This window comes from Podarcis pityusensis (genome assembly GCF_964106645.2).
Source record: "Podarcis pityusensis genome assembly, chromosome: 15".
NCBI lineage: Eukaryota > Metazoa > Chordata > Lepidosauria > Squamata > Lacertidae > Podarcis > Podarcis pityusensis.
The window spans coordinates 7,980,405-7,995,807 of NC_138040.1; the positions used below are offsets into that span (position 1 = coordinate 7,980,405).

The window sequence follows — 15,403 nt, forward strand, 5'->3', positions numbered from 1 at the left end:
TTTTAGCTCCAGTTCATTCATTTTCAGCTTTGTATTCTTGCTATAAAAAGTGCACCTAGGCATTCTGTTGTTGCATCCATAACCTAGGTTTAAGGTGCCATTTAGCTCCTAGCTTTCATATCTCAGTTTCTTAACACTGGGGCGGGGCGGGGGAGCCTGTATAGCTACTGACACAATGGATAAGGTCCATTAAGCTAAGGTAAAACATAAATTTTGAGGGGAAACTCTCCAAGTTGTCTCCGGTGTTGGTCCTACTCAGATTAAACCCACTGAAATTAATGGACATGACTAACTTGGGCCTATTCAAAGTAGAATATAGTTGGATACAACTCTCTAATCCCAACACTCTCTCACCCTTTTGAATGCTGAAGGGACTACATACAGGAGACGAAAATGGATTAAAACTGAGGTAAATTATTTTCCGAAGAATATTTGTGAGGAGAGGAAAAACTTCTAAAGACAGTTCCTCATCATGTTGTTCAGACAGTGGTGAAAAGAGAACCAAGGGGAAGGCCCTCAAGGCACACAGGCTGAGGACAGGGGCTGCTGCATGGCTCTTTGAAGCCTCCGCCGTTTCCAAAATGCCGCTCTGAGAAGCCACACGCATGACTGTGCACAGACCACAAAGAGCTTCCAAGCTTGGCGAGGCAGGAGGGGAAGAATAGAGCAGGTTGGAAAGAACAATAAAGACTTCACCCAAGATCACAAAAGATTTGCATTAAAAAATCTTAACAGGTGTCCAAAACAACTTGGAGTGCCTTTTGGCCACAGCAGCAAATGTGTTGTGACTTGTGCTGCATGCGGGAGCATTCTGTTACTCTAAGGATCAATTAAAAACTAATTTTAGTGAGATCGTGTTGTGTGTGGCTTAGGCAGCTCAGAGTGGGAGGCATTCAAGAGGAGAAGCAACAAGGGGGAAATTACGCCTTGGCTGCAAACAGTGCTGCTAGAAGACATTAGTTGCATCAGAAGCTCACAAACTTTCCCTAGCCGAGCTGAGGATGCTCTTCACTTCAGGAGTCAGAAAAGGGCTTACAGGACAAGGAGAATACCCACCCGCGGTAACCCCAGCACCTCGGTCCTGAACGCAAGAGCTTTCAGGTGAGGGACAACAAGTCATACCACAGTCACACCCTGACAAATTTGCAAGGAATCAGAGCATAGAGGTCTGGGTGAGCTCTGACCCCCCCAAAAAAGTTCAACATGTTTCCATCACCTATGAATGTAAGGCACTGCATGTGATGGTGGAGGAGGGACAGATGTCTCCATTCCTCCTCCTCCAGCCTACCTGGTTGTCCATACTACTAGCCACAGAGGAAGGAATACAAAGCTGGATCATGGGGGAAGGAGGGATCACTTCAACTCTCCAATGCCAATCTGCACGCTAGAAGGCAACGTTTTTCTTAGCCTGGCCTACCAGCAGGGAACCACCGATAGCAAACATTGTTGTTGTTTTTCTTGTTGTTCCTAAACTTTTGTAAGCTTATTTGCAATAGCTGGGTGAGGTGCATACACAAGCAACGCTGGTTCTGATTCACCACCTTCAACTTTCTGGGAGGAAACCACACTACCCTTTGTCCTTGGCTCCAAAAACCCAGTGATGGGCCAAAAGGTTGCTGTCCCAGGATTATTGCCTGCATCAACAGGTCCAAAGATTTCTTCTGTTTTTCTTGAACCTACCCATGCATTTTGCTTTTATCATAATATTAGAAATGTAATCTGATTTAGATCTAAAAAAGAATGGCAATTTGTAGACTGGTTCTCCTGTCAGCACAGGAAACAGCCTGCAAGAAAACCAAGAGGGCAGCTGTGATCTGGGTACGCAAAGATCTGAAGACCCACTCTCTATGTCCAATTGGCAGGCATGCCCAATCTCAGCAACGGCAAGGCCTAGAATCCATGGCTCTGTGGTGTGATGAGCCTCCAAGGCTCTAATATGGACACTGGGCACTGACAAATCCCCAAGAATGGGTTTGACTCCTAACACTCAAAGTGTCCATTGGCTCTCCTCAACAGCAAGGATTCTAAAGACTTCCTGTTTAGGCTAGAACTTGTCTGGGTAATAAAAGCCTTTCCTGGATGACTTGGCCTGGCATTCTGGCTCCACATCTACTCCAAGGCACAACTCTGATATTCCAGCTCAAAATGCACGTAACATTATATAGAGAAGACATGCATGCAGTTTTCAACAAATTCCAATTAAACCAAACTTGCAATTAAGTCTACAAAGTTTACCAGCCCAGGAAAATAAGGGAGGAAGCATGTATTATATGGTTCCCACTAGGAGCATTTCAACGGTTTCAATGAGGGGGGCATAAGACTTTTTACAGGTTTTTTCCTGCGTGTCTGGAGCCAGCCTTTACTTTCCACAAGCAACCATGCATGGAGATATTTATTAGCTTGATTTTGCTATAAATTGGGCCCTTCTTATGTATATTGTAAAGTGAAAAGTGCTGAAAATGTACCTGTCATACTTGGCAACTTTACTTTCCAATGATGGACACACACCCGAGTACACCAAAAAGCCATGTAAGAAATGGAGGACAGTTAAGATTCCAGGCAAATTCTGACCTTGCAGAGCAAACTGATAGTGTTCAATAAGAGGAAGAAAGAACAGGGTTGCAACCTTTAACTGATTAATTGGTTAGAATTAATTAATAAAACAAAACAGACTAAAAAGGCATCCCTAATAAAATTGGGTGACAACTTTTAAAAAAGTTTATTAATTTAACTAATACTAATTAAAGCTGTGAATGGCAGGCACCATCTTAGAAGAGGCATTCCTCATTCCAGCTCACTGAGGGAATGCCTCTCTTAGGATGGCACGTACTATGGAATATATATGCACAATCTCAAAACATTATTTCCTTCCTACTTGAGACAGCTTAATGCAAATTTATGCAGATTTAAATTGATTAAAACAATTTGATTAAATGACGATTTTTTAAAATCAGATGGCAGCCCTAGTTACTGAGCTAGCGGCTTCAGTGAAACTCCATATGGCCCCTCTATATATTCTTGTGAGTCCCCATAATCATATTCCCCTCCAGTGCAGCAGCCAAAAAGAGAGAAAGAAAATCCCAGACAGAGCTAGGGAAAGGAAAGAGCATGTATTTATCAAAAAGCTGCTGACATACCAAGATGGCCTGGAAGACAATGGCTTATTAAAAGGAAGTTGTAAGCTCTAGGCACATACAAGTAAAGACAAGAAGCCAGGATGCAAACATTTCACAAAGAACAAAAGTTGCAGCAGTCAGTACCACAATATACTATCCTGACCTGGTGGTGGAAGGAGGAGCTGGAGGCTGTGGCATGAGATCCTTTGGCATGAAAGGAGAGAACAGGAGGCTAATTTCCCCCCACCAAAGCACAGGCACCCACACAGGGGGAGATGCAAGAGACCACTTTCCCTTTAATGACTAAGTGCCCTCCTCCATCCACAGAGCTTGAAGGACACCAGAGGTTGGAGGAAGGGAGTTGGTGGGGGACAGGAAGCAGAAAATCCACCAGCTGTACAAGTGCATCAGCAGCCATGGGACCAAAGATGCCCTGGCTGGAAAGAAGGGATGTGCATTGATATTATTATCAGAGCTTATTGGAAGCAAGGATTCATTCCCCACACCCCACCTGAAGTTTTCCTCTGAGCTGCATGGAAGAGAGGGGAAGGTGGAGCATGTGAGCCCAATGCAGCCGTTCCATGGAGCACCAAAGCTTGCTCTAGTGCTATGTGTGAACATAGTTGGTGCCTCTGTGCATGTGCGGAAAACCTTTCAAAAACCAGTGCCAGAGCCAGCCTCTGTGCACCTGAGATTGATGGAAAAGACTTCCAGCAAGCATCAAGCCCAGAACATTCTCACAGTCCTAACACTGCATCTACCCCTAATATCTGAAAAATAATAATACTGAATTGGGAATGCCAAGAGGCGCCACTGGACAATGAGGGACAGAATTGCATGTTGGGATGTAGCCATGATCAAAAGCCTTCTTAGATTTTCAGTACTGCCATACACAACCCGTGCCTCCCCAAAGAACCCCAGGCAGAGCATGGAACAAATTAAACACCAGTCCAATTTCAAATGTTCAAACCCTTCCCCAAACTGCAAGCCTAACTATCTTTCAGTGACTTAATTCACTCTATTTTAAATAAAATCACCCTAAAACCGAGCAGCATTAAAATTCAATTATTCCTCTCCTGGCTGCAATCCACGGCTCTACAACTGAAGTCCAAGCATATATTTTGCTGTAGAAAATTGTCATTTACAAATAAGAACTAGCTGAAGCAGCCTTGTAACTAAAGCATTTGCAGGCCTGTCAGGGGGCCTTTTGCACGCCAGTGTTTGATTTAATATGGGGCCAAGCATTTAGTGTCACAGAGGAGGGGGGGAGAACAGGGGAAAGGAGGGGGAGAGGCAATTATTCTGAGGGTGTGTGTGTGTGTGTGTGTGTGTGTGTGTGTACACATATGCAATTATCAATTTGATATGCAACATCTCAAAAACGAAAGAAGGGGAGGAAGGAAAGTGACTTCCTTTCGGAAACTGAGAAGGAAGGGGGGAAGCTGGGGGGACATCACTTTGCCTCAGTGACTTTGGTCAAAGAAATATTGGTAATGACAAGGAAACACACAGCAACAACATTTTAATGCTTGGAGATGCATTGCGAGGCAGGAAATTGTTTCAGAAAGCAGCTCTTTGGTGCAAAAAAACGGAAAGCACAAAATTAAGTCTCACTGTGGCAATCTATGTTTTCCTGAAAAGACAGTTCAATTGCTTCGTTATACATGTTCCCCTCCATGAGGGAATAAAAGTCATTTGTTGCCTTAGCAATTCTTTCCACCATGACAGGCTTAAGCAGATGTCAGCGCCCTCCTCCTCTTCCCTGAGTGCAAACCACGGCCACCACGCAACACCATGCCACCGAGTGATGCCACAAACCCAAGCCCTCCCTGAACATTTCAACCTTTTGACTTTGTTCTGAATCGGAGATAAGGAGGTGTCACCAACTGAGGGGAGGGCGGGAGGAAGGCAAGCTAGAGTGTGGTGATTTTTTTCATTTATAAATAAAGTCAACACATGAAACAGCTTCCTTGCATTCCAGCCTTAATCATTCAGATACATACTTATTCGGGTAGCTGCTTATGCAAAATAAAAATAAAAATAAGAGAGTCAGATTTTGCACAAAATTTGCATATGCTTAGAAGTATAGATGCACGTTTAGAATTAATCACTGTAATTTAAACAACACATTTTCATCATAGCAGGAAATAGTCATGTAATGAGGGGCTAACTGTTGACAGGGAACTCCAAGGCCACTGCTCCCTTATTAAGGTCCCTTGTATTTAAACCGGACTCGGGCTGGCCAGCCCTTCAAAGAGGAGACACCTCCAAATCAAAGAGAGTCACCTGTAAAAGAGGACACCCACACACCCTGGGAGTCCTCTAAAAACAGGCAGCCTGTGCCAGTGACATAGCATGGGGGGGGGGGGTGGCCACAGGGGCAGTTTCCCCGGGTGAAAAAATGGTTTGGGGCACAATACAGCTGTGCACTTCCATCGCTGGGCTCCATCGAAAATGGCTTCTCCATGCGAACCAGGAAGTGAACTCTCCAGGCAACGGAACAACTCTTCTTATCTCCATGGCTGCGATCTCTCGGGTGAATGTCCATGCACCATTAACATATCACGTGAAGCAGCTGGCATTGCCCTGCTGCACAGAAGGCCCAACTCTGGCCACAAGAGGCAAATCATTGGCTGTTGGCAACGATCTAACCCCAGAGGTGGTGAACCTGTGGCCTTGGACTACAACTCCCATCATCCCCTGGCCACAATGGGAGATGGGAGTCCAAAGATCGCATGGAGGGCTGCAAGTTCCCGCATCCCTGGGGTGTGTGTGTACCAACTGGCAGCTGGTCTCCCAAGCGTTTGGCACAAGTCTTTCCCAACCCTACCTGGAAATACCAGAGGGTGAACCCGAGACCTTCTGCATGAAGAGCACACGCTCTACCATTGAACTACGGCCTGATCTCCACTGCTAACTCACATTACTCCTCCCAGCCATCAGCTTCCGAGCTCAACTCTCTCATCTCGCTTGGCAGTTGGGAACTTACTGACAGAATTTCGGAGTCAGTGTTCCAGATTGCCCCTAGCAACCCGCTATGCGGAGAACAATGGGATCAGACAGCTGGAATAGGCCCGGAGTCCAAGCCCCTCATCTGAGGACAGGATCCTGCTCATGTTAACATTGCAGCCGCGGCCCAAATCAATCAAACCATATACATTACAACCTCCTCGAGAGTGAGAAGCGAGGCCGAGCCTAGAGCGGCAGTCCCATTGACAGAAGACAATCTGGTTCCAGGCCTGAACGCCTTCAGAATGAAGGGGGAACTCTCAAACAATCAATAACCCATTCTCTCCCCCCAAAATGTAGAAAAGAAGCATGTACGGGGGGGAGCTAGCTTTCTGTGTGCAGGGTCAGAATAGATCAGTGCCCTTATTTAGCGGCATTGAGATCTCTTCTCTGCTGTTCTCTGACCTCAGTGCCTCAGTCACTGCGATGTTCATCAGCTATAGTCACTTCAAAGTGAGAATCATGGCTTGGGCTTCAAGGAGACAAAAAAGGCACTGGCGACCACTGACAGTTTGAAATATTAGGTTAAAAAGATCTTTAAATAATCCTGTGAAATAATATCATATTGATACTGCCTTCCTGTCGCAAAAGACAAAGAGGTTTACACGGTTTATTCAGAACCACTGAAGTAAAAACGTCGTGCTGGTTGAAGATGATGAGTACTGCTACCTCAAAAATTCTTTGAAATTTCTATTTAGTCAAATATGAGCAAAGAAAATTTGCTGCCTTCTCACTACATTGAGCTGACCAAAACAAATAATCCACCTTTAATTTCAGCAGCCAGGGGAGGAGATTGGAAAAAGAAGTTTCTCTCATTCACTACACTTCGCAAAACTGAACCATCCTTACCTTGATTCTGGCTTAGAATCACTTTCAAACTAGACTCTGATTTTGCCTGCCAAAAAGGGGGAGGGGGAGTTCAGGACATTCCCGATACTGAAGAACTCAAGGCTGAAAAAAGTTGGGGAGCTTCTGGTATCTCAATTCTACTATCCATGACATTTGCTGAGCTTTCACTTCCCCAGCACTTCAGTTTGACAGGGCTTGTCTGGAGAACTAAAAAGGTGTAAAGTGTTTTAATCTGCATCACAAATTGCCAAAATTAATTTAAACTTCAGAGGAAACTAATTAGACCTAAAGCTAATTCCGCACCCCCCCCATGCCTTCCCTTCATGCAGATCATATATTTGAGAGAGAGAAAAATATTAGTGAGAAGTATTCTGCCTCATACATTTAATCTCAACTTTTGACATTTCATCCTTCATGGGTGCTTGTGTCTTCTAAATATATTTATAAGTGATGAGAGAGGAAGGGAGCAGAAATCACCATCTGTATATGCAGAGTTACATTACATACTCCACTGTGCTCTGCATTCAGAATACAACGTTACATCTGATTAAAACACAACTTCCCTAATGGGAAAAGTGAACTTGTAAATGAATTACCGGTGCTCTCATAGCAGAATACAAAAGACAGTGAGGAACAAGGATTTCCAACATCTGGAATTTCTTCAACTTGCTGGCAATATTCATAATACTTCTTAACAGTAGCTATTATTTTTTTAAAAATAAAAATAAAATCCACTTGTACCCATTTGCTAAATCTGTATCCCTTCCTCCCAAAGGACCCCATTCAGGCAACTATCACAATGTTAAAACAATACTATTTGAAATAAAAATGAAAAAACATGTTTTAAACATTTAAAAGTAATTAAAAACAATCTAAAAACATTTAGAACATTTTTTAAAAATCTAAATGTGCTAGTTGAAAATAATGGGAACTGGCTGCTGCTTGCTTGCAACCAAACATTCTTCTGTCCAGTTCTCCACATGTTCAGTAGACCCCAATGAGATCAAAATGCTCTGTGCCGTGGAAAGCAACAATGACTGCTACCTTTAAAACGGTTTTATTTTTATTTAGTGTCAGTCTGCCGAAACATGTACAGAGGCTAGGAACCGACACTAAGCAAGGTGCTCTTGAAGCTTCTCAGCCTGCACACTAAGGCAAGAAGTCAAAGCTTGGTGATCAATATTGTATTCAAATGTACACACTGCTGTCTCAGAAGACAACAAATGTTTTTGGCCTCTAGGAAACATGCATCCCCCCCCCCAACAACTGTCGCAGTCCCCTTAAACATATTCTGTCTCTCCATCTCCATATTTCAGCTTCTTGTAGATGGAAGAAGCAGAGTTTGCTTGCAAAGGGGCTTTCAAACAGCCCTACGCTATGCTTTGAAGTTCCAACAATTGGGACTTCAAAGCACAGCAGCATCCGATGATAGCATGTGACCCACCTGTAAAATATGACCCACCAGAGGGGGGGCAGGAATATAAGAATCTGGCCCACCAGCCAGAAAAGGTCTCGCACCCCTGCTGTTCCAGCTCTTCAACTCCTTGTGCCCAAGTGCATCCCCTCCTGTGTACCTACTTTGTACCATGTTCTGCTCTAGGCAGCTGATGGGATTCTCTACTGGTGGCCCTGTGTGTTTATTTTCCTAAACTCCCGTTTCCATCATCTTCGCCCATGTCACTCTCTCTGCCTAGAGCAAGACTCCTGCCATCTGTCAAGCTGCTCCTTCCAAATTGGCCCCGCTTTCCTAAGTCATGTTTGTCTTGCCCACTTTGCCACTGCCAACCATTCATCATCACAGCTCCTTGAGGAGAAGGGTGCTGGCAATAGCTCAGTGGCAGAACTTATGCTTTGCATGTAGAAAGTCCCAAGTTTGACCCCCAGTTGCTCCAGGCGGGGTTGAAAAGGATCCTGCATGAAACCCTGAATTCCATTGCTATACAGTGCCATGGAGCCTTGAAGACACGAGAGTGTAAAATGCACCACTGACACAATTTCTAGACATCACCTTTTTGTAACAGTAATGCTTATCTGCTCTGTAAGTTTCTGTTTGTTCTAGGGTTATGCATACATTTTATGGATGAATTTTAGTTGCAACTTGTGAATTTTTATGTAGGTATTTTGTTGTATTCTGCTCTGGTTCAAGGACTAATGCAAAGATATATATTCTGCAGCCCTAGAGAGCTGCTGCTAGTCAGTGTAGACAGTACTGAGTTGATGGATAAATAAAGTGTGACGTGATATAATATCAGCCTAAGTTCCCATGTTCATCCTGCTCCTAATGCATTCTTCTCTTCCACTTCCACATCCATAGCCCTCCCCACCAGAAGCACTGGCGACCTGCACAGTGTGGCAACCGGACACGTTAAAACACCCAGCTGCTTCTAATCATCAGAATGGCAAGGACCAGCTTCCTAATGGCCTTGTCCAATCAACGCCGCTGCTAAGAATCTAGACCTTGTTCTACTAAAACTGGAAAACTTCAGAAGGAAAGGGGGAGGGGGGAGAGAGAAATAACAAGGTTTAAAGCAATTTTCCTCCCTGCCAAACTACTCCAGATGATTTCTCAAAGAAGAAGAAAAAACCTGAACAAATGGAAAAACTTTAACCCTTAGCCTTGATTAATTTCATCTACATAATACAGATGCTTGCAGCAATCAGCCACTGATGAGCAAGTCTTCCCTTAATCGCCCGAGAGAAACCAATGTCTGCGCAACACTCCAATTGGTTTTTTCCACAAAGATGAGCTTTTCATCTGAAGAGACCCCGACAAGCACTCAGAAAAGGCCCAGAGATGCAAGGTTTCTCCTCCACACTTTTGTTATTACCACCATTCTTATAAACAGGCTTGGCCAGAGCATCTCTTCACTGCCTGGGAAGATCTCTCAGGCTCTGGCCATACCCAGAAGACCTTGAAACCGACCCTGAAGGGAGAGAAGTAGGGACCCTTCCCTTCCTCTTGAGCCCAAGCACTGCCCATGACCCCAAGGGACCCAACATTCCTGCAGAGCATTCAGGCCCCAGCATTCAAAAGCTGCAACTCTGGAGGATTTGATGACAGTTGCCTGGGCTCCCAGCCAGATCCCAGAACTGCAGCAAAGCCAAACAGGAACTATGGTGCTGCTGGCAATGTAACTTGCTAGATGCACTGGGCTACTAATCTTATAAGACTACTCAAGAGGAGGAGAAATCTGTGTAAATGCCTGCTTTTGTCAGGGTCCAGTTGACAGCCAGGAAGGAGCAGAGGTTCCAACTACTATGTAGGCTCTCTATCTGAGCCAGACCACTGCTGGGCAAGCTGGTGTGCTGCAAGTTCCCATCCATGTCCAGCCAGCAGCCAGGCTCATTTCCACTCCTGAACAAGAGGCAATGGGGAATATCCAGGATCTGAATAGGGAAAGCAGAGCAGATAATAGCTTAAATACTCAATAACCTGAGCATGCAGGTTGTATCTAACACCAGTCATGCTCAGAAGAGACACCTGGAAATAAATGGGCATGACTGGCACAGGGTCATTCATTTAAATGCGTCTACTCAGAGTAGAACTTAGTTGGCTTCAACCCAACCTTACTAAAAAGGCTTGTTTAGACACAACTGCCAAGCCATGGTTTGTCCTAACTGTAGTACAGGCGCCAAACCAAAGTGTGTGCGCCAAACAAGCAAACCATGGTTTATAAAGTACAGCCTAGCATCACCACTGAACAGCTGCTAGGACCCAGAATGGGCAGGTTCGCCTGGGTGATGGTGGTCCTTCAAGTAACTTGATGCCCACCAATAGCCCTGAGCGTGGAGGCTGGAGCCAAAGAAACCAATGAAGTTGAAGCAGGTAAATTAATGAGCTCCGGAGGGAGCCATCACCCTAGCAAAAGTCTAGAGAAGACTGAGGGGGCTTGCATACTTATTTATTAATATTACCTGTATTCCAATATTCGTTTTTTAAAAATAAAATACCAAAGCACTTTACATGGCAACAAAAACAAGAACACAGAACAAAAGGTAACAGTGGAAGTTATCAGCATCAATGATAGTAGCCAGAGGGGCCAGGAGCAGCTATTAACTGTCTGGGAAAGATTGAGGGAAGAACTTTGTTTTTCATTGCGAGCAAAAGTGCCCAACCATCGGCACCCATCTGATCACCAAGGGGAGATTAGTCCACAAGTTAGGGGCCACCACAAAGAAAGCCATTCTTAGCACCAACGAGAGGTGGGCATCTGCAGGCTGCAATACAGTTATTAGGGTTTCCTTGCAGATCACAGTGACCTCTACCTGGTCATAGCCTGCAGCAGGATGATGGCTTGCAGCTGGGTCTTCTCCCTTTTCCTGGGTAGATCCTTCCTCCTGAGTAGCCTCCCTGCCAACAGCCCTGTCTGGCAGCGAAACAGGTACTCCTGTGCCTTTGAGCATCCCGTGTGATAATGACTACCAGACAGTTAATTTTGATTCCTTTCAACACAGAATCCATGAGCTGATTCAAGCTTTCAGGGAAATAATGTGATATAGTCTCCCAAGAGACGCGGGTGGCGCTGTGGGTAAAGCCTCAGCGCCTAGGACTTGCCGATCGCATGGTCGGCGGTTCGAACCCCCGCGGCGGGGTGAGCTCCCGTCGTTCGGTCCCAGCTCCTGCCCACCTAGCAGTTCAAAAGCACCCTTAAGTGCAAGTAGATAAATAGGTACCGCTTTATAGCGGGAAGGTAAACGGCGTTTCCGTGTGCTGCTCTGGTGCCGGTTCGCTAGAGCAGCTTCGTCACGCTGGCCATGTGACCCGGAAGTGTCTGCGGACAGCGCTGGCTCCCGGCCTCTAGAGTGAGATGAGCACACAACCCTAGAGTCTGTCAAGACTGGCCCGTACGGGCAGGGGTACCTTTACCTTTTTACCTTTAGTCTCCCAAGACAGTACCACTTCAGAACATGTTTCTAGGCAAGAGAAGACTGAATGTGTGCATCTTCTCCAAGGTTGGTTGGCTTTTTTGTTCGTTTTTTAAGAAAAAAGTTCGAGGAATCTATAAATTAAGTGCAACACAGAAAAGGATTTGAGGCTTATCTTCTACATACAGGGAGTGTTAGGGAAAGGCGCAGTAGGTTAGAGAATGGTGCTGATAACACCAAGGTTGCAGGTTCAATCCCCACATGGGACAGCTACATATTCCTGCACAGCTCATACTCTGGTTTCTCTTCAGGTCGTAGAATTTTTTCACCTTTTATTAAGTATGTTCCTGCACTGCAGGGGGTTGGACTAGATGATTCTCAGGGTACCTTCCCAACTCTACAATTTTTCGATCCACTTCTCACTTGCATCGCAATGCAGCACAGTCTCCAATGGACTGTACCACATGCTGTTTCGAACCGTTTGAATCAGATTAGTAATATATACTGCTGTTTCCGTGTAGCAGATTTTTCTTTCTGCACACTTAAGAAACACATCCCTATAAATCCTCCCAGCAAGGAAGTTCAGCTTCCAGAGAAGAGGGTGGCAAGAAAGTGGGGAGGGGGGGTGATGGCAGTTAAAGCACCACCACTCAAAACAGTCCTCAAGTCCTGTACAAACCTAAGTAAATGTGTAATATCACAGATGGCGCACAGATACCAACGTCAGTTCCATTCGGATCATTTTTTCAAAACCCAGCAAGGAATAATCCCCCATTGCTGAAAACCATGCTAACAGGTCCTCTGGAGCAAGAGTTTACTGAAGCACAGACAAAGCCAGGGGGGAAGCAAGGAACTTGGAAGCAAAACCTATGGGGTTGTTCAACAAGGGAACCAAGAGACCCCCGCCCTCTAACTTGAAACAGCCTACACTGGAGGTAAAAGGCAGCATGAAGAATACAATACACCACCCCCCCTGCCACAAATGAATTAGCCCAACACAGAGATAATAAATTCAACACCTGTCCTGCACCATCAAAAGACTAAATGGCAAGTAAACTGAGAAAATAATTTTTAAACGGACACATCTTTTTATTTAAAAAAACACTACTTCTCAAGGGGCGCATGGCTTGGGTTCACCTACTGATGGACTGCAGAAACATGAACTTCAATAGCGTACAGTGGCCAATAGCTAGGAACATAGAACCTGCCATGTACTGAATCAAACCACTGGTCCATCTAGTGCAGTATTGCCTACACTGGTCAGCAGAGGCTCTCCAGAATTCCAGGCAGAGGTCTCTCCCAGTCCTACCTGGAGCTGCTGGGGATTGAACCTGAGACCTTCTGCACGCTAAGCAAATGCTCTACCACTGAGCTATGGCACCAGACTGGCTGCCCCTAAACAAACCACAAGACTGAATCCAACGTTCTCTTGTCCACTTGCACAAAAGGCCTCTGTGATCCAGCACAACAGTTACACCAGTGGAAACGCTGTGTGCAACAGATCTCCTCTTCCCAGGAACGAAAGAAAGTAAGAACAGAGTGGAGGGCATGCAAGACCAAGTTTCCCCATTACATTTGAACAGCTCTCTCTTTGAGGCACACATCAGCTTGCACGCTCAGCTTTCCTTTCAAAGCCTATTAAAGGAGTCTCCCAATGCTGGAAGATTTATTGCTCAGTACGATAGCTGCTGCACACCGCTTTGTTTGTTAATTGCGATTACTTTGCCTGCAGAAGAGTAGTCATCTAATAAATCAGTTATCTCCAGGAAGAATTGATTTTAAAAGTTGTTAGCATTGTAAACTGAAGTACTTGGTAACAGCACACAGTAAAAAAAGAAAGGTCCAAGTCTTCTATTTATATGCTCGTTTAGAGGATTCCTCCCACCCTTTTTTAAGGTTTTAAGAGACTGTCACAAACCAAGGAATCTTTATTATTTATTTGAGCTCCTTGGTAGAATCCAGTTTCATTGTTGCGGCATTAAAAAATGTCAGCACTGGAATAATATTTGTCAAATTTGAAAAAGTAAAAAATAAATCTCACACTGATCATTAATATTCTGCACAGCGAAAGCTGGATTTCAGCTAAGTAAAATACCGCTGAATGGATGTTCTAATGCACAACAGGACAGTTTTGGCATAACAATAAGCTATGGTTTGTTTAGCTAAACTACATTTGTATCTACTTCTGAACCAGCTCATTAGCCTTGAAATGCTGGAGACTGACCACAAAAGATCATAAAGCAGTTTGAAGCTGGTTGGTGAAAATAATCACCCCCGTAGTTATTATCATAGGTTAGGGAAGCCCAGGTGGTGCGCTCCAGATGTTGTTGGACTCCAACTCCCATCATCCCTACCAACTGGCCATACTGGCTAGAGTTCATGGGAACTGGAGCCCAACAACTCCTGGAGGGCACCACACTGGCTCCCTTTGTTGTTAGGATCCTGGATTCATTTATTTGGATGTAAAATTCATCCCCATCTTGGGGGTGAAAGAAAATTAGCAACATCTGACAGATAAGAAGCTCTAAATAAGCTTCACATACTGGGGCCTGGATTTTCCCCATGTGAAAAATACACACTACAGTGGTACCTCAGGTTAAGTACTTAATTCGTTCTGGAGGTCCGTTCTTAACCCGAAACTGTTCTTAACCTGAAGCATCACTTTAGATAATGGGGCCTCCTGCTGCTGCCGTACCGCTGGAGCACGATTTCTGTTCTCATCCTGAAGCAAAGTTCTTAACCCAAGGTAATATTTCTGGGTTAGCGGAGTCTGTAACCTGAAGCGTATGTAACCCGAGGTACCACTGTAATTCCAAATTAAAATTGGAACCCTGCAACAGCCTTGCACCTTAGAAGTTTTTATTATTAGGTTGTATAAGGGAAATATTTGCCCAGACAAGCCCCTCCTCCTTCTGGATTTGTGAATCATCACTGCCCTGGGCATAATTCCTGTCTGGAAGAAGTAAGGTCCATAGGAGTGAGTCACCCATAGAGACTGCGGCTTCCCCTGCAGGTGGGCAATGCAGGTCTGCCTGAACAACCCAATCACACGTGGCACAGGGATGCAGCAGAATTGACCACCCTCACTGTGGCTGATATGGAAGAGGAAAGGCCACTACAGAGGAATCATGCTACGTTGGTTTGGTTTTCCTTGAGCACCTGATAGGCCAAAGGCCAGCACACAACATCCTTCATCTGTTGCAGGGGCTCCAGCACCTTGGCAGCGTCAACCAATTTACTTGAGGGATCGCCTTACCCCATACAGGCCAATTTAGTCACTTCAGTCTGCTGATTGTGCCCTTCTGCAAGTGCCATGCAATGTCCATTCGGTACAGGTTGTTCCTTTAGTGTAGCAGCACCTGCACATTGGAACACTGGAACATTAGGTACCATTACCAGCTGAAAAAGTTTTCTGTTTCAACAGACCCATTCAGACGTATGGTTTGGTTATGTCTAGCTTTGAATTTGTTTTAGATTTTTATTTTTTAAAAAAAGTTTCCAAATATGTCCTAAATATGTTTTATTTTTATAGATGTGTTTGCCGCAATGTGCCCCTATTGAAC

The 15,403-nt window shown here is 44.8% G+C and overlaps 1 protein-coding gene and 1 long non-coding RNA gene across 46 annotated transcripts in view; one reads left to right on the forward strand and one right to left on the reverse strand.

The window, feature by feature from the left end:
• The window catches only part of MSI2 (musashi RNA binding protein 2), a 448,144-nt gene that overhangs the window by 277,449 nt on the left and 155,292 nt on the right, over positions 1 to 15,403 (reverse strand). The window contains exon 1 of one of the 45 annotated variants that reach the window (XM_080983088.1): positions 6,039 to 6,116. The exons of 43 other annotated variants lie outside the window; for them this stretch is intronic. In XM_080983088.1, coding sequence (XP_080839214.1) covers positions 6,039 to 6,056 — 18 coding nt within the window. In that variant the 5' untranslated portion in view covers positions 6,057 to 6,116. Of the gene's footprint in view, positions 1 to 5,946; positions 6,117 to 15,403 lie in introns of those variants that run through there. One more of the 45 variants, XM_080983090.1, reaches the window with a different exon arrangement.
• Positions 6,153 to 10,481, forward strand: LOC308464156. The gene is made up of 3 exons (XR_013979899.1): positions 6,153 to 6,649; positions 8,046 to 8,128; positions 9,289 to 10,481. It is a non-coding gene; the product is annotated as an uncharacterized lncRNA (long non-coding RNA).